Below are 19,892 nucleotides of genomic sequence, written 5' to 3'. Positions count from 1 at the left end.
ATAAGCTGCAGTCCCGCTAACTAAAAACGTGTTTAAAATAAAATTTATAAAATATTAATTTATGTCTATCATATATAATTTGTGCTGAATATTTTATTTGGCATTAATAAAAACATTTTAAGATGCCTAAATTTGCGGATGTGGTCTAATCTCGCGTACGTTTCCGATTCCTTTCCGCTCTTCAGTGTTTGAGATCTCCGATCATGGCAGAAGAGCAGAGCTCCTCTAGTGAAGCTCATAGTGCTTCAGAAGTAAGTGCTGCTTTAAAAAGGGGTACATTTACCGTTAAAAAGTCAAGAGTATTAGTCCTAAGTATTAAAGTATGAAAAAGTATTAAAGTATTAACTAGTATTAAAAAGGACTGTGTATCGCACAGATTGTTCAATTTAAAGCGAGAAATAGACAGTGTATAATCTGAGGAGCTGGTTGTGGTTGTGCAACACTTCATATGAGAGGAGAATGAAATCGCGGTTGGAATCATAATGCCACAGACTCGGAAGTGCGAGTGCGCAAAGCGAGAGCTGTCAATCATGAGCGCATGCAGCGCTCAACTTGCAATGTGTCAGCAGAATGTCAGAGTCTAAACAATAAACTTACAATAAATGAAGGATCAGTCAGTGGAGAGCTCAGCTAAGCTCAGCATGTTTAATTCCCCAAGCCAATGACAAGAACTTTCGTGAGAATAACGCGAACGTCTGCATCATGCAGGATTTGCGGGCGGGAGCGGGACAAAATATGGCAGGCGGGAGCGGGACTGAAAATCATAATTCTTTGCGGGAGCGGGACTGAAAATTCTGTCCCGCGCAGACCTCTAGTTTGTTTGTTTGTTTGTTTTATTTATTTTATTTTAAAAATTTTTTTGGGTGGTTGGCAAACCAACTTAAAGGTGCATTACTGGCACCACCATGTCTCGCCTGACAGGCCTTTCAATTACATGAAAGCTGCGACGGATAACGTCGCAGGCGCCCAAATTAAGGTCGAGCGCCCAAAATATGCTATCAAAAGTAGTAAAAAAAAAAAAAACCCCGAAATGTTGATTTAAATAAACTTGGCTGCACAAAACCCAATGTCTTGATTTTCTTCTTTAAAAACACCAAAATTAGCGAGAATTAGCATGTATTCCTCGTAATTGGCACGAAATCCGCACCGTTCCCATGTTGTTGCGGGTTCGTCGAACTAGCCGTAAGCCTCACGCAGAGCACGAATTCTCCATCAACGGTGGAGCACGAATTCTCCATCGTTGTTTTATGGCGGCTGGCAAACAGCTTTTTAGGTGCATTACTGCCACCTTCTGGACTGGAGTGTGAACCGGAACGTTTGCTACCCTATTGTGCTAAATTCTCCTAATAATTCCTGTATCATTTAAAAATCTAAAAATAGCCCACATTGTCTGACCTCAACTGCAATATCTCTCTGATCCCTAGTTTCATATGATTTAAATCCGGTAAAAGACTGAATAAAAGCGAGCTATTCAGGACACAACTGTGTGTATTTTAAAATACAGCTGATCTTGCATCTTAAATCCACACAGTTGTGTAAGTGCGGGTGGAATCCGTGACCTTGGCGCTTGGTCCTCTTGTTAATGATGGTCTTAGACACTGGCCTTTCATTTAAACCAAGATCTTTTACCCGACTACATGCTGTGAATTGCACTACCAATTCTTGTGATGTGACTGAAAAACCTTTTGTGTCGCAGGTCTGCTACAGGTTCGTCTCTTTGACGGCAACAGTGCGTAACTTGCTTTTGCATTCCCAGGCTCCTTTCCTCCAGGCTCTGCTCAGGCCCCAACACATCTTTTAAATACTAACTAACTGTATTCTAATTATTTTTGACATGGACATCAAGACATTTTGCAATAAAGGTAAAAATATTCATAGATTTCTTTATTTATTCACAACTTTGTAGCTAAAAAAGCAGCAGGTTTAAACACAGCATTGGGAAAACAGCACTTTGCACATGCAGAAAAGCCCGAACAGGGAGGGAAAGTAATCTCATCGCCCCCTACTGGATGCCTTCCAACCTCTATGGCAAAATGAATGGGAATATCTTTTCAAAAAATTGCATTTCGGGTTACACTTCAAAGTTAAGACAATGGCTTCCATATGCTGTGCATGTCGGGCAGCTCTATCGATCCTGGTGATCATACTTTATTTTTTCCACCGATATGAATTGTTTTGAATGTTTGTTTTTTAATAAGCTGATCAAAGACTACACGGACCCGACATCGCGTGTGTGACGTCACCGCAAGTCTAGCGCATTTCCAAATCTGTAGCAGATAGCGGCCAGCGAGTAGCCTACATCAACATGCCGATTTGTATAGCGTGGTTAGCGGAGTATTTCTGTACCAATAAGAAATGCATCCCTCGTGGGGATAACCATTACAGATCAGGGCATGTAGTCAACTGCCGCTATTCACAGGGAGAGCTGTCAACACTCGTAAGGGCTTGTATGAAGAACAAAACTTATCAAGCCTACTGCTGACGTAACATGAGCGACTCTGACTAGACAGTTTGGTTGTAGTCCGTTTCTGACAGGTTAGGTGCAATTTCGATCTTTTAAAAGACAGCGAAATTTCACCTGATACTTTCACAGTTAGTAGATAATCCCAACATATACAACATATTTCTGGGGGGTGTACAAGTTCCATGTCATGACTTCGTGGGATTTTTTTTAAAAATCAGGTCTATGGGATTTTCAATAGTATGGCTCTCGGCTTAGGAATGCTGCCACTAGGATTGCTGTTTCACTTTCCCTCCCTATTACCCTGTATCACGACGGAAAAAGCCCAAATTATGTAAGTGAAAGGCCTGGCTGAACAAGAGAGCCTGGACAAACAGAAAGCTGACTGAGAAGACCAAGGTGCAGAGGGCATGTGTGGTGAGTACTCTCTGATACGGAAGTAAGACGTGGACCCTAAAACCAGCCCAAGAAAAGCGACTAAACACCTTCCACATGCACTGCCTTTGAAGGATCCTCAAGATCACCTGGAAGGACAAAGTCAGCAACCAAGCAGTTCTTGAGGGGGCAGGAGTCTCCAGCATGTACTGCCTCTTGAAGCAGCGAAAGATGAGATGGCTTGGTCATCTAGTTCACATGGACGACAGGCACATCCCAAAGGACCTCCTCTATGGAGAACTGATAGGCAGCAAACGTCCAACAGGCAGACCAGAGCTGCGTTACAAAGACGTCTGCAAGCGCGATCTCAAAGCCCTTGGGTTTAACCTCCAGTCATGGGAGACCCTCGCCCTTGACAGAACTGCTTGGAAACACCATGCCAGACGAGGCCTTCGAGAGCATGAAGAAACCCTGGCATGTCAGTCTGCTGAAAGAAGACAGAGGAGAAGGATACAGCAGCAGCTCAGAAGGAGCAGTCTAACAACCATATCTGCCCAACTTGTGGGCGAGACTGTACCTCAAGAATTGGCCTCTACAGCCACAGCCGACGTTGTACCACCCAAAGCGCGATACCATAGTCAAGACGACTGATGGAGGCCAACAGCTGGCACCGACTGGGCTGGAGTGTGGAACGGAGATATTTTTTTTGGGGGGGGAGACTACACACTAGAGAAAAACAAAATGGCGGAGTGCATCAAGTCAGATATATCACTTTATCAAGTATTTAAAAGAAACAGAAATAGCTAAAAGAATACTTTTAGCTATTTCTGTTTCTTTTAAATACTTGATAGTGATATATCTGACTTGATGCACTCCGCCATTTTGTTTTTCTCTACTCGCAGTATGATGATGATGCCCTTTATTGTCACTAGTCACATGTACCAGCGAAATTAGCCGTCAACCTGTCTGTACATATACAGCATACAATTGACATAGGACAGGAAAACGGGGATAAAGATAAAAAGGAAACACAACATGAGGAGAGAAGGAAAAAAAAAAAAGAACACCCCCCACTATGCTTCTGTCAGGAGTACAGTATGGGAACATTTTAAAAAACCTTTGCATAAGCACACAAGTACACTTTTTAAACACGGGACTTGAGGGGGGGAATCAGGGGTAAGGGGGGGCAGGGGTAGGGGGAAGGGGAGGAGGTAATCCAGCGCAAGCAAGTAGCCGTCCGCTCCTGCAGCCATGAAGGCACTGGTCACGTACCTGCTTGTCACACTGGGGGTAAAAATGGCGACCGCGGAGAGTTAGAGAGGAATGCGAGGAATGAGCGTGTCTCCCAGCAGTGACCTTCAGGGGGAAATGTTGCCTCAGCAACGGCCTGAACCGAGGCCGATGCTGTCTCAGGGCGCCGAATGTCGATAAGATATATGAATTGTTTGGTCTTTCCAGACGCAGTCTTTGCACGTCCACACCGCTCGTCCATATCGGTCCATTCTGTTCAAATTGATCTCCGAAAAACGTATTCCTTGCAAAGCTGAAAGCTGCTCCGAGAGAACCATTTTGTGGTTAAAGTTCTGAATGTCCACAGTCTGAGTGCCAACAGCTTTGCCCACCACTCCAATCATATCGGGCAGCTTTGTGGGGCTTTGAACAGCTGTCACCATTGTCTGATTTCCTCTATACCAGGGCAATGCCTAATCCAATCAGCAAAAATCCTGTAATCATGGTTGATGGTATATGAGCTGATTGGCTACTCTCTATTACTAGGCTATCAGAGTGCATGATTGCTCATATCCAGTGAATGTGGATAGAATAATAGCTATTATACCTGAAGAAGCTGCAGCCACTGAGACTCACAATCCCAAACCACCTATGTATGATGATCCAAGGTGTATTTGCACTTTAGGCAGTGTCTGTCTGTAATGATTCCCTGGAATGCTTCATTATGTGAGCTAAACATGTCTCAAGCAAAACTGATGTAATCTCCAACAGGTTTATAATGAGACACTTTGAGATGGAAATGTACATCGAGACTGAACCACAATCCATCTCTCTTCCTCGCCATAACAGGGCTCAACAGTGCGTCCAGGATTTGGTTTCCTGCGTGACGGCCCTTCCCTGGGCATGCTGAGGGAGATGATGGTGATGATTCGCATCTGGGGCCTGCTGAAGCCCGGCTGCCTGCCCATCTACACAGCAACCTCAGACAACCAGGACAGCATGTCTCTACTTTTCCGCCTCCTCACGAAGCTCTGGCTCTGTTGTGAGTCTGCCTCAAAAACACCATCTGTCGAAGTTTTTTATTTTTTTTTTATTTAAAGCTCTGAGTATTGTTCACTGAAAGCCAGCGTTCAGTTCAGTTGTAATGTTCGATTTTCATATTTAATCATTGCCATTTGAATAATGTAGTTTCTTTATTGTTATCCTAAAGTAAACGAAGGATGACTTTATAAGAAGAAGAGGAAGAGTAGATAGTTGGTCATCATGATTCTTGTAATTATTTATTTTTGTGTTTTTAATCCACCTGCAGCGCGAGATGAAAGTCACCCTCAGGAGCCGGACGAGACGCTGCTGGACGAGTGCTGTTTGCTGCCCAGCCAGCTGCTTGTGCCCAGCATGGATTGGCTTCCCATCAACGATGGCGTCATTACCAGGATCCAGAGCAAGCACCATTTACGGCTGCAGTTTGGCAAGTCCTATATCCTACCCGGACTCAACCCCAACTCGCAGATGGAGCTTTTCTCCAGGTGAGCAGCCCTGAGGGTGCTTTTGTTTTCAAAATATTTCTATAATTTCACATTCAGGTACATGAATAAATTCATTAAGAGGCACGTGTAATGAGCATCCAGTGTAAGCAAGGAATCTTAGGTCTGCTTGATGCAGCACATAGACAATATTTTTATTTGCACTGATGTTTTGTCTGAAACAACCACGTCACTTGCATGTGGTGTGTGTACACTGATCAGACATAACATTAAAACCACTGACCGGTGAAGTGAATAACATTATCTCATTACAGTGGCGCCTGTTAAAGGGGTACCAAATATAATATATACAGTTGCTGATGTGACAAAGGAACGTATTCTATCAAATTTATATACTAGAACAGGGGTTTTCAAAGTGTGGGAGAGTCAGCCCCCCCTCAGAGAGCAAATAAACAACAGCGCCCCCCCCTACAATTTTTGTTGTTGCTATACTTAATGTTCCATTCGTATTTTTAAAAAATGGTTGTTGTACACACTATTTTTTCTTTTTCACATTTTTAAAACGTCTTGTTTTACACATTTTAAACATCCCAATAGCATCGTTAGCTAGCATCTCTTGGCAGACAACACACTGTGGCAGTGGAGCATCTTCAGATCCAGTCCATGAAAATCCAAACTTTAAATAATCGTGGTCATACTTCCTTCTTTTTCCAGTCCCCCAGGATTCCGCGGGCCTTTTTTGTTATTTTTGTGGGCTAAAATGTCTGATGTTGCGGGGGGTTTTCCAAAAAAATTGCGATGAAAGTTGCGGTGTTTTTTAGGTTTTTGTTGCGATTACATTGCGGCAGGAAGTGAAAGTTGCGAGAAATTGTTGCGATTTTCTCTTTTTGTGATTAAAATTGAGTGATGTGTTAAATATTAAGTTATTACTGAAAAACTATTGATTAAAAAAACAGAGAAATGGTCCTATAAACAACTTTACCAATATAAAAGATTACCAGGACTACAAAAATGCAGAAAAATAGGCTTTACTTATCCAAATGCACCTGTTGGTTCAAAAGTTAAAGTGCAGAGAACCTCACAGCACAACATGAAGTTACCTTAAAATATAATATAAATGCCTCAGCTTTCATGTAAGAAAAAAAACTATTAATACTAGTGCTGTGTGCAGGCAGTCTCTCCTGAAGACTAAATTAAACAATAATTATAAACTAATAAAATAAATGGCTCAGGCTTCATAGAAGAAAAAAACAATTTGAACAGAATCTCACAGTATGATGCTGAAGCTGCCTAAACAATGGAAAATAAAATACCATTTTGGCAAAAATGTAGGCATCCATTAACTTCTTGTATTAAGTAAAAAAAAAAATAAAGTGCACACAGTCCTTCACTGTAAACATAACACACTTTCAGTGTTGCCAGATACTGCTGACGTTTTCCAGTCCAAAATGTGTTCAAAACCCGCCAAAATGCACTTGAAATCGTCCAATCTGGCAACACGACGCGCATGCTGCTTCTCTTGAACACACGGAAGTAAGGCGGAAGGTAGTTTGTCGACGTCACCTCAAGACGACGCCAACGATTGGTCAAATTTGCGGGAAAGTTGCGGTGATTGGATATAATTGCAACACCGCCCTGAATTCGCGGGGATTGGTTGAATTTGCGCTGAAGTTGCAAATCGCAATATCCTGGAGGCTCTGTTTTTTTGCTTGGCCCAGACTCTGTCTCCTCACTCACTGTAGCTTTAGGTACTAAAAACCGATCCGTTTTGTCTCTCACGTTGCGCCCCCCCCCGAAGAACTCTGGCGCCCCCCAGGGGGGGCGCGCCCCACACTTTGAAAAGCCCTGTACTAGAAAACAACGAAATATCTTGGTAATTGTAAATATAATCGTCGGTACGCTAAACGGCACAAGAGTCGCCATTTTTAAAAGACCGTGACGTCAGCCCTACCCACTGCACTAGGAGAGAAGCGTGTAATCATGTTTTGTAACTCAAAACGCGAGCGAAAGTAAAGTTTCTATTTTGGTTAGCTTTATTTGCTAACTGATGAATTAATCATAGAATACCATATATTTACCTTCTTCAGAGCACAGCCAGGTGAAGTAGAAGTAGCAGATACAAGCATCTCTTTCATCTGCAAAATCAATCAAATACACAACACTTGCAATACTATTCCTATTCTTGCATATTACAACTTTTCAATGCGAGACGAGTCCTACCTCTTTCATTTTCGCTTCCTTTCGACGCTTTTTCAACCTCACAGAACGTGCAGAGAACTCGCTCGCCGCCGTCTCACTTGCACTTGGCCTATGACAAAATTCCGTTGGTACGGCATCATCCTTCAGAATTCGCCTGGGCTTCTTCCCTGGTTGTAGTCCAACGTATTCGGCAAATAAGTCCTCCTCATATGCCGAGGGCAGGAAATGTTTTGAACATAGCCTTGAAGCGCGTGATGGCTTGAAATCGCTTCTGCCGATCATACGTAGCCATGCTCGAACTCTCTTGGTGTTTTTCAGCGGAAACGAGTGAAAAGACACGTCTGGAGGATCGTTATGCTTTCCATCGGTCCTGTTATTACACCCGAAAGCAACACACTGTGGCATTGTGTAGCCGATCACTTACAATTCATCCTACTTTCCGATTCACATGTGCTATTCCCAACCTCAATGAGCCAATACAACTGGGCGCATACATACGTCATGAGTGTTACGCAGAGAAAATGAACGTGCGTTCTGATTGGGTAAAATTAATATCATGGTGGGCTGTTCAAACTGCGGAAATAGTTTGCTCGAGCTACTTTCAAAACACTATAACTTTCCAACCTTAGAACAAAAAACTTTTGTAAGTCTTGAATAAGGTTCGTTAATGTGTGTTTTATTGTTATATTTACTCTATATATTGCCCTCTGTTCCCCTTTAAGGGGTGGGATGTATTAGGCAGCAAGAGAACAGTCAGTTCTTGAAGTTGATGTGTTGGAAGAAAGAAAAATAGGCAAGCGTAAGGATCTGAGCGACTTTGACAAGGGTTAAACTGTGATGGCAAGACGACTGGGTCTGAGCAACTCCAAAATGGCACATCTTATGAGGTGTTCCTGGTATATAGTGGTTCGTACAGAACAAAAGTGTTCCAAGGAAGTACAACAGATGAACCGGCGACAGGGTCATGGGTGTCGGAGGTTAACTGATTTGCATGGGGCACAAAGGTGAGCTCTTATGGTCCAGTCCCACAGAAGAGCTCCTGTAGCACAAACTGCTGAAAAAGTTAACGCTGGCTAAAACAGAAAGGTGTCAACATTTTAACTTTTTCAGCAGTTTGTCAAGTCAAGTCTATTTGCATAGCGCTTTTAACAGCAGACATTGTCGCAAAGCAGCTTTACAGAATTTAAATGACTTTAAACATGAGCTAATTTTATCCCCAATGAGCACGCCTGTGGCGAGGAAAAACTCCCTCAGACGACATGAGGAAGAAACCTCGAGAGGAACCAGACTCAAAAGGGAACCCATCCTCATTTGGGTGATAACAGACAACGTGATTATAACGGTTTTAACATGAAGTCAGTTTCGTTGATGTGTTAAACTCTTCATTGATGGAAACTTGAGTGCAAAACTGTTCATGACAACTGCAGTCCTAAAGTTAGCAAGTCAGCTGTCGTCCTCAGCCATAAAAGCATTACTGTAAGAGTCCAGAGCGTCTTCCAAGTGCGACTTTCGACTGTCCATATGGGGCCGTCCTCTACAGGAGCGATGTGATGAGACTCCAGCCAGATGTAGGGCACCAGGATGGATCAGGCAGGTCCGAGGAGCAGAAGAGGTCAGCATCTCGATCTCAGGATTGACATGTAACTCGGAGGGGGGGGTTGTGCTACAGTAGCTCTGCTCTGGGATTGGACCATACGCTACCGTTCAGAAGTTTGGGGTCACTTTGAAATGTCCTTATTTTTGAAAGAAAAGCACTGTTCTTTTCAATGAAGATCACTTTAAACTAATCAGAAATCCACTCTATACATTGCTAATGTGGTAAATGACTATTCTAGCTGCAAATGTCTGGTTTTTGGTGCAATATCTCCATAGGTGTATGGAGCACTTGCATGTGACGTCACAGCCGATCCAGATTGTGACAGACGCCATCTTGTCGGTCAAATGCCATATTTCCGCCTTCTACTTCTGGTTCTACTTCTGCTTTTACTTCTACCTTTTCTTCTGGAAAACCCTACTATATACAATTCTACTACAACGGCTGCGGCTACAAGCTCTCCCTGCCTGTGCACGTTTTTTGTTTTTTGTGTGTATTTTTGCGTGTTGTTCGTCTGTACCGGACTTCAGTATCCACTACAACCGTATGGACTTACTGGACATTGGTTTCCAGCAGAAAATGACGGTTTGTAGCGATTTCCATCGCATGCACAACATTCCGGATGAGATAGCTAGACCAGCGGGGTCTCCATGGATTGTTATCGGAAGCAAAGCGAAGGAGGCGGCGCCGGGAGCGGAAGCAAAAGCGAGGCTGCAGAGCCGGCCTGTTGACTAAGCTCAGAAAACAGCCACTCAAACCTCCACTGCTAAGCCTCTATCTCTCCAACGCCAGATCCATGGTAAACAAAATGGACGATTTGGAATTACAGCTGGAATTACCTTATTCTATTCTATAATCGGCTGGTCAGTGCTATACTCAATACTTAAGTGACTTACCCATCCAATGAGGATTCTTGTTTACAAGATGCCACATCTGAATCGCTGACAAATCCTGAATTTCTGTAAAGATAACTGTCCAGAGATTTATAAGCACGCAGTGCTTCACCACTGAACAGCGAGGGAAAGTTGATGAGGTAATTATACACGTCTGGGTATTCCACTGGCAGTTCAAAATCCACTGACACGGTCATGAAAACTCTGTCCGGTAAGCCATAAGGGTCACTAATCTGTAGATCGTTTATTTTAGACATGTATCTAGTTATCTGTTCATTAGAAAAATGAGCCGTGTAGTCCGTCGGTTGAAATTGATCCATTCTGTACACAAGTGCAGCAGTATTCAGCGGTGTTTTTGACCGACAAGATGGCGGCTGTGTACTTTCCGGTCACGTGACTGCAAGATCTCTATAGAGGCCCATTTCCAGCAACTCTCACTCCAGTGTTCTAATGGTACAATGTGTTTGCTCATTGCCTCAGAAGGCTAATGGATGATTAGAAAACCCTTGTACAATCATGTTAGCACAGCTGAAAACAGTTGAGCTCTTTAGAGAAGCTATAAAACTGACCTTCCTTTGAGCAGATTGAGTTTCTGGAGCATCACATTTGTGGGGTCGATTAAATGCTCAAAATGGCCAGAAAAATGTCTTGACTATATTTTCTATTCATTTTACAACTTATGGTGGTAAATAAAAGTGTGACTTTTCATGGAAAACACTAAATTGTCTGGGTGACCCCAAACTTTTGAACAGTAGTGTATGAACTAGCCTTCGTGCCCCATGCAAATCATTAAGCCTTCGACACCCATGACCCTGTCGCCAGTTCATCTGTTGTCCTCCTTTGGACCACTTTCGGTAGGTACTAACCACTGTATACCAGGAACACTACACAAGATGTACCATTTTGGAGATGCTCAGACCCAGTCATCTCACCATCACAACTTGGCCCTCGTCGAAGTCGCTCAGATCACTTGCCCATTTTTTTTTTTTTTTTTCTGCTTCCAACACCTCGACTTCAAGAACTGACTGTTCTCTTGCTGCCTAATATATCCCACCCCTTGACAGGTGCCACTGTAATGAGATCATCAACGTTCTTCACGTCACCTGTCAGTGGTTTTGTTTTTTTTTTTAATATTTTTTTTGGGCTTTTTTTCACCTTTTATTGGATAGGACAGTGTAGAGACAGGACAGGAAATGAGCGGGAGAGAGAGACAGGGAGGGATCGGGAAATGACCTCGGGTCGGAATCGAACCCGGGTCCCCGGATTTATGGTATGGCGCCTTAGCCACCTGAGCCACAACGCCCCCCTGTCAGTGGTTTTAATGTTTTGGCTGATCGGTGTAGTACTGATAAAGAAGCAGTGTTCACTATTATTTTCTAAGAATGCAAGTATCTTTTCAGGAGTCCAGCATCACAGAGGATGGACAATCTCCGCTGTTTACACATGGGCATCTGTCCTACTGAGGACAGCAAGGCCTGTACCAGGTACAAAAAAATTGTCATTAAGTGATTGATTATTTACTGAATGTTTTAAAGAGCGCAGGTCCACTGGGCTACAACAGATATTGAATTCAAAATAAATTTTATAAATTGATCCCAATGTCTGCATTCTACTACACTGTGTTCATGTTAAAACAGCTTTCTTAAGCTAAAAAACACACACACACCGATATCTTAATCAGGGTTAGATCTTAAGGTTTTTCTGCACTAGCCAGCCAGGCTAGTGGCTTGCAAATTGCACTAGCCCGCAGAGTGTTGCACTAGCCCGCTATTTTAAGCCCAATTCCTGTGACAATTGAAAGAATTTTAAATAGTAAACAATGAACAAGTTGTAACAACAGAAGCTCCCAATTCAGTGTAACAAAACCAGTACTTTATTCAATCCGTTATGGTTCTCATATGCGACTTTGTGTTTCAAACCATAATTGTCACTTTGAAGTATAAAAGAGGTAGTCATTGCTTACAGTTAAGTAGACTAGTACATGTAGTAATCTCGCAAAATGGACTAGAACTGACTAGAACTTTTCAAACATGGCTGACATCAGCCCCCACTGCCCTGCCACCTACTCTTACAGAATATTAAATGTGCTGAATGGTGGTGCCACCTTGTGGTAGGTCTGGCAAATTAGGCACTCATCATGGTACACAGTTACAACCTGTGTCAATGAACTGTGACAGTAATGTTCAGCAACAATGCATTACACCATGTACAATAAATAGAATGAGCTAAAAGATTTTGTATCAGATTTTGCATGATTCAAGATGGTCACACCCATGTCAAGTTATTGCACTAGCCAACACGGGCTAGTAGCAGAGATTTTGCACTAGCCCGTGGCTATCTGCACTAGCCGCGGGCTAGTGTTAAGATCTAACCCTGTTAATTTTATCAGAAATCTTAAGTGTCTACTTGAAAATTTGACTTCACACAGTAATAATATCTACTAATTTATAAGTATAGGTAATCGTATGGGGCCGAGTAAAATTAAGGATTAATTTCACGAGTGATTTCGAAGTTCGCGACGAGGGCAATTTCAGAACTTTGAAATCACGAGTGAAATTGATCCTCAGTTTTATGAGGAACCATACGATTACTCACCAACCCTCCCGATTTAGGCGGGAGGCTCCTGATTTTAGCCTCCGCCTCCTGATCGTATTTGTTAAGAACTGGATAATCTCCCGGTTTTGGGAAATCCTTCCCGCCAAGTTAAAAATACTCCCAATTATGTCTGATCAGAATCGTATGAGAAACACTGCTGACGTCAACCAATCAACGAACAGAACGACAGTCACTTCCGTAATGTAGGATTCACCCAGGCTGTCTGATATTTTTTACAAGCAGTCATTCATCATGGCCACTAAACCCAATACCAAACGGCAAAAACATGAATGCAAATACCAGGTTGCATGGGAGAATGAATTTCCATGGATAAGCAAATGTTCGACCAGCCAGTTACACATTTTAAGGTAAAGACACCTTAAATCTAGCCTAGTAAACTAGAACCGCCCGCCTAGCGGCCAAAAATATTTTTGCCTGCGAGTGGGTCTAGCCTCGCACCATATCAACAAAAACACCCCGGGCATCAAATCGTGCCCGCCAATCACAACGCAAGGTTTTTGTTTGGATTCTTTGGGCGGGCTTTTGCAGGAGTGACGACAAAGCTGCGCGACGCTGGAGAAAGCACAGCAGGAAAGATGGCTACCGCTAGTGAACAGCGCGCGTTTGACTCCGCTTTGGAATCAGTTTTAGAAGAATTAGACTTGGAGTTTTCGTTGAAACATGAGCAGGAAGAGGCTCTCCGCTCATTCCTTTTCAAGAAGGACGTTTTCGCTGTTTTGCCGACCGGCTATGGCAAAAGTCTGATCTACCAGCTGGCTCCGCTCGTAGCCAAAAGGATGGGGCTAGTTTGTGCAGTACGAAGAATTAATAAACAGCTTTGAAACATTACTTTTTGATTGTTTCTTATTTTCCCGTTATTTTAAATTTAAGGGGAATTTATTTCACCAAACACCACTCAATAAAAACTCTCAAAAACAGTTTAAGCAAACCCTTGAAAAACACTTGAAAAAAAAAAAGTTATGTGGTACAGACTCCAAACTTGTGGTCATTATCTCCAAACTTCTTAATATCTAGAACCTGTTTATTAATTAATACGCATTTTGAAAAATTATTTATTTCAAGGTCTCCCCCACTGCTTTCTGTCGCTCTGACTACGTCACAGTCACTGTTGCGCTGATTGGTCAGAGCGTTGGCCTATACGCACAGAGACAGTTTGAAAGACAGCGGGTTGTTCCTCCCAAACCCTTCGGAAATGTCTACGGATCGAGGCCAGACTAAATATTCACATTTAGTCTGGCTTGCCAGGCTACCTTAAATCAGAATATAATGGACATTTGAGTGTGAAATTAAACTCGTCTTCCCTACCATTTCAGAAACGAACTGTACAACTTCTAAAGTGTTTAGTGAAATTTTGCATGACAGAGAATTTGTTTGGGGAGTGTATTTGAATAGTGTCGTAGTGTCTTAGTGCTATTTTGAATTTGTTTGAAAGTTTTAAGTGAATTATCTGGAAAGTGATTGAGTTTGATAGAGTTTTGAGGTTTTAAGTGAAAGATTACTAGTGAGGGGCGGCACGGTGGTGTAGTGGTTAGCGCTGTCGCCTCACAGCAAGAAGGTCCGGGTTCGAGCCCCGTGGCCGGCGAGGGCCTTTCTGTGCGGAGTTTGCATGTTCTCCCCGTGTCCGCGTGGGTTTCCTCCGGGTGCTCCGGTTTCCCCCACAGTCCAAAGACATGCATGTTAGGTTAACTGGTGACTCTAAATTGACCGTAGGTGTGAATGTGAGTGTGAATGGTTGTCTGTGTCTATGTGTCAGCCCTGTGATGACCTGGCGACTTGTCCAGGGTGTACCCCGCCTTTCGCCCGTAGTCAGCTGGGATAGGCTCCAGCTTGCCTGCGACCCTGTAGAAGGATAAAGCGGCTAGAGATAATGAGATGAGATGAGTATATTTTGATAGTATGGTAGTATGTATAGTGCCGTTTTTAAATTTTGTTTGCAAACTTTCAAAGTTTGCAAATGAGCAAATTCCTCTGATGCATTCCGATAGGATTTCTAGTGCTTTTTAAAAATTCTGTTGGAAAGTGTTTAGTGAGAGCGATGCATTTTAAGCCTAGGTCACAACCGGACGTACGATTTTTTTTTTGGCCGTGCGATTTTTGGCGTTTTCCAAATCGCTGCGTTTTTTTTTTTTTGTTCATGGAGAAAGACGCACGTTGGCCGTAAGTTTGTCTTGCAACCTGAAAAAACCGTAAGCGCCCGTAGAGTTTGTTTGACATGATGAAGAACGTCTGCGGCCGGTCTCTGGCTCGAAAATCAGCATGTCACACGTGTGCCCTCCGTGCGTTTCTTGCGTTTTTTGCACGTAGACCGGCCGTAGGAGCACGTACGGCCGGTTGTGACCGAGGCTTTAGTAGTACTAAGACAGCGCAGTATTTATTTGAGTTGTTACCATTTTGGTCAAATCTTATTAAAATGTAATTTATATATGATATTATAGTTCTCTGTATTTTTACATGAGCTTACAGAAGGAAAACACATTTGATGCAATCCAATAATCCTTTCATTCACTGTGACTGTTTGTAATTTCTTAAAACATTCTTCTAAAGCATCGCTTGTTATTTTCTGTGGGTCTCTGTATGTATACAATATTCACGCATGAGATTTTTCAGCTCAAAATCTGATTTTAAGACTTCCCATTCACTGTTATTAAAATTCAAGACGAGTATTATTCAGGTTTTTCACTCTGAGCTCTCTCATGCCTGATACATGAATCCCATAACCTATAGTAACTGATAGAACAATATCAACAATTCAAAAACTCTTTAATTGTATACATCTGAAATGGTTTGCAATTAATTGGGATCCACTGTTTTTATCGTTTCAACCGCACATCATACCCTCGTCCGATTTGAAAATGTCGTTCACGCACTTTTCTCCCCTATGAGAATTTTGAAAAGTTGGCAAGTATGGACTTGTTTATAATACATAGGGCCAAATTACTCAATTGTGACACGACACGAGGACTACATGTCCACAGAATATCTTCTTGCTTCATCAGGCTTTTGGACTTGTTTGGCTTTTTACCCATTCCAACAAACTAGCCAGTAGCATTTCAGAAATACGGCCCCGTGTTAAGGAAAAAAGCCCTCCTTGATTGACCAATCAGAATTGAGTAATTTGGCCCCATGTATTATAAACACATTTATATTTACAGTATGAGGGCCCTCCTTATACACAGTTTGGTTAAACACCAACCTTCCTATTGACTTGGTATGCTCACGATATCGGGCATTTCTTAATAGCATTGCCTACTTGGTGCACTTTATTATACCCGATAGAGAGCACGCTGATGTTTAGATACAGAATGAGCCCAGTGAGTGCCTTTTGGAAATTTTGCATTCTTTCCAATATAAAATTATTTTTAGGACACCTGCTTTATTCCTTTATATATGAGAAAATATGCAATTTATATTAAAAAAATCCATAAAATATTTACTCGGAGCCCATTTCTCACGTCAAGCAACCATAAGGGAAATTTAGCTAAAATATTTAGGAATTACGAGTTTCAGTAAACTTGTTTTTGGCACCCCATTCATTTTTTTCCCCTTTTTTCCATCTTTTAAGTAGTAAATATGATCATCTATCTATTTTAAATTGTATTTGTGTGCTTTTAATTGGTTTTATTATAAATACAGAGGTGATTTTATAGGAAATTGCATGTTCTGATTTTTCAAGAAATTCAAACTATTTATTTCTTGAACGACTCGGCAAAATGACAGCCAATCATTTCGTCACCGTAAGTGAGGAAGAATTACAGGTGATGAAAGAAAATGTTCCTAAAAGCACGAAAGATGCTACGAAGTTTGGTCTAAAACTATTCCAAGGGAATGTGGGATTGTGGCTTTTATCTGTTTCAAAGCAAAGTATATTATGTGACTTGGTGTAGGTAAGTGACCAGTCTGCGCCGTGCCATTATGACATTTGCATGCTGCTTTTGAATATTGAAATAATTTTTAAAAATAATCACCTGTGTATTTCTACTAAAACAATTATCTGCCTCAGGCTCAGTGAACATCAGTGAATAATAACCTTGACTTCATCTCTGTTATTATTATTATTCACCGATATTCACTTCACCTTCTGTGAATAATTGTTAAATTATGGGTCTGTCTCAGAAACTGGGTACTGTGGGGGTCCCCCACTAAATATACTCAGTCAGTACACTATACAGTTTTGAATGGTGATGTTGGTTTTAATTTGAAGTAAAATGAAAGAAATAATACAGATAAAACTAAATCTTTGATGTGAATATTCAGAATTTGGCAAAAATTCTGCAAATTTGTGGAAAAATGGCAGCTTGCTCTGGGACATGATAAACGGTTGACTACATCGCATTCCCTTAAAAAGGTCGTAGTCCACTGAAAAGTCTACAGTTATCACTAATTGTATTTTAAGTTGTAACTTTATCCACCTAAGGATTGGTGCGCTCACAGAATAATCATAACCGTAATAAAACATCATGCCAAATATTTAATCACCGCCGTAACTCCATTTTCCGCACACCCAAAACAATACGATCGTGTGTTTTGATCTAAACGGAAAGCCTCAGGGTCAAGGTCACGACCTCACCAAAAGTAGGAACTTAAAATCACTACACCATATAAACATTTAGTTGTAAATCTGCGATTTTGTTTTTTAAAACGAAAGCTGAAAGTTAGGTATAGAATATGTTTCTTACAGAATATGTTACGATGGTAGCTGGTCTTGTATGAATTTCTGAGCTATAAAATGAGTCATGGTCTATTTTTTACCGTAGCGTGTTATTTGTGTGCGGGGAAGGACACGCATTAACAATTTGCATGTGTAGAATGGAATTTTCCACTCCAACAGTTAGAAGTTGATCGCGCTTCCATTTGCGGTCTTTCTGTTACGCGGGTGATCTGTTTGGACGTTATCGCTGAAAAGGTGAGTTTTGACAGTTTTATTTTGTTTTAGTCTTGCAGTATAAGGCAATAGAATGTTTCTTTTTCATCTTACTTTCATATTTCTTAGTGTTTGCGTATTTTTGGCCAATATTTTGCAACCATGGTCAATTTAGATCGAACTTTTGATAGAATCTATGGCCGGTCATTTTGCCCCGCCCCGCCTCGCGCTCCGTCCGGTGCGGTAGTGATGTCCCGTTGCTCGCGCGCCGCAGCAGAGACCCGCGCGACCTTCAGCCGGTACAGTCGCTGTTCTTTTACCAGCGCCGTTATTCTCATCTTTCCGGTGCGTTCTTGATTTTTCCATCGTGTCCTATTTCGCCATATCAAATACCCAAACTGCATCATATTATTCATATTTAAGTGAATAATCAATTCAGTCATCATAACTTGGCATTTTTAACCCAAGCAATCAAAAAGAGGAAATTTAGTCAATATTTTCACTCCTCTGTGAAGGAGGGGCTTTAATTCTTCATGATGGAGTTATTTTATATGGAAATCAATTTTACAAAAGCATTTGAATTGTAATAAAAAAAAATGTTCCACAGTGGAGGCCAGATAAAGCAAGATGCTATCTTTATTCTTATTAAACATGACAAAAGAGTGAGTGTTTAGTTAAATGCAAAAAAAAAAAAAGTAAAATTAGCAAATTTTATTTTTTGACCATAATGTCCCAAATGAGAGACCAGTTTCTGAGACGGACCCATATACCCAACATGATTTGAGATCTGTCCTCACCACTTGTTTGTTTCTGTCAGGTGCGGCTGTGTTACAATGCTACGCTCCCCAAACAAGACCAATGCTATGAAGCAGTGGGAGCAGCGATGGATAAAGAACTGTCTGTGTGGAGGCCTCTGGAGAAAGATCCCTAACTCTGTCGCATGAGACTTTCCAGCCTGGCAAGAAATACCTCCGACAGGTTTTCCAAAAATCTGACAATGGAAGTTGCGTATATGGTTCCTGGCCTGGTCCTAATTGCTCTGACTCACCATCTTTAGTCAGTCATGTTATTAATGGGTTAAGTTGGTCAGCATTACTATAGTGGTCCAAATGGAAAAGGATTAAAACAGACACCTGTGTTCCAGTATTCAGTAAAGGACTGTTTTTCTACACAAGTAAAACACTTTTCTTCTACATACAAAGTATTTTTAAAGCCCTAATCAGGCATTTCAGGGGAAGGTTTGTCCATTACGTACAAAAGTTGAATTATGATTGTCTTGTAAATATTAAGAAGTTTACTTTTCAATGTGATGTTTTTATATTACTTTCTTACAATAAACTTCAAGGCAGATGTGACAGCAGTTTTTTTTTTTTTTTATTTGCTTTGTATGAAGTGCGAACTTGGTTTTAAAATTCATATTCAGTCTTAATAGAACTGTACCCATAATACCACAAGGAGGTGCATGAACACACTCGTTCATCAGTGTATCTGAGTCAGTTCACTTCTTACTGGTATGCTTTTGGGAGTTGGGAGAAAACCAGAGAAACCCACGTGTTACTTTCAAACTGGGGACTCCTGAGCTGTAAGACGACAACGCTTCACACTATTCTGCCTTTTCGTTCATCCTGTACTGTTAAACTTCTAACATGGAGTGACAGTACCTTGGGACTGACTTGAGTGAGTGAGTGAGTGAGTGATGCTCACTGGTATAAAAGTTTCACTGTCAGCTGTGACATTATTCTGCATGATGGAAAACTGCAACACGCCCTACGATATGAAATAATGTTCTGACAGCAGATTGCAATTATTATTTATTTTATTTTTCACCAGAAAAGGCAAAATTAAACTTGCACCCTGTAGTTATAAGTGTTGTGTATATTGTTCTGTTTTTGGTATCATTAAGGTAAAAAAACTATCAGGTAAAAAACTTACCCAATATTCCCAGTGGTTAATGAGATTACAAGCTGATGAAGAGGAAATCCATGTTGCCATGGCTAATGCACATAAATAAAGGTGTGATTTTTCTTTAATCAGCTGCCCTAACTCTCCCGAAAGATCTTTAAAGTGCATATCCTGGACCAAATTCGTTTTTTTTTTTTTTTTATATGAAAGTATGTCCCTTTACACACTCATCCAGAAGGGTAATTTTGCACAAGGCCATCTGTCTACAGCAGAAAAA

General features: G+C 41.5%; 1 protein-coding gene across 2 annotated transcripts in view; it reads left to right on the top strand.

Annotated features, from left to right (window-relative positions):
• Positions 1-19,068, top strand: part of med16 (mediator complex subunit 16) — a 53,023-nt gene extending 33,955 nt beyond the window's left edge. For both annotated transcript variants that reach the window (XM_060941671.1, XM_060941672.1), the window contains 4 exons: positions 4,916-5,108; positions 5,376-5,592; positions 11,637-11,720; positions 18,531-19,068. In XM_060941671.1, the coding sequence (XP_060797654.1) occupies positions 4,916-5,108; positions 5,376-5,592; positions 11,637-11,720; positions 18,531-18,657 (621 nt within the window). In that variant the 3' untranslated portion in view covers positions 18,658-19,068. The remainder of the gene's footprint in view (positions 1-4,915; positions 5,109-5,375; positions 5,593-11,636; positions 11,721-18,530) is intronic.
• Positions 19,069-19,892: the final 824 nt, after the last annotated feature.

The sequence above is a fragment of the Neoarius graeffei genome, chromosome 15 (assembly GCF_027579695.1).
Source record: "Neoarius graeffei isolate fNeoGra1 chromosome 15, fNeoGra1.pri, whole genome shotgun sequence".
NCBI lineage: Eukaryota > Metazoa > Chordata > Actinopteri > Siluriformes > Ariidae > Neoarius > Neoarius graeffei.
The sequence above is the reverse complement of the archived record's forward strand: the minus strand, read 5'-3'. Positions and strand labels throughout refer to the sequence as shown.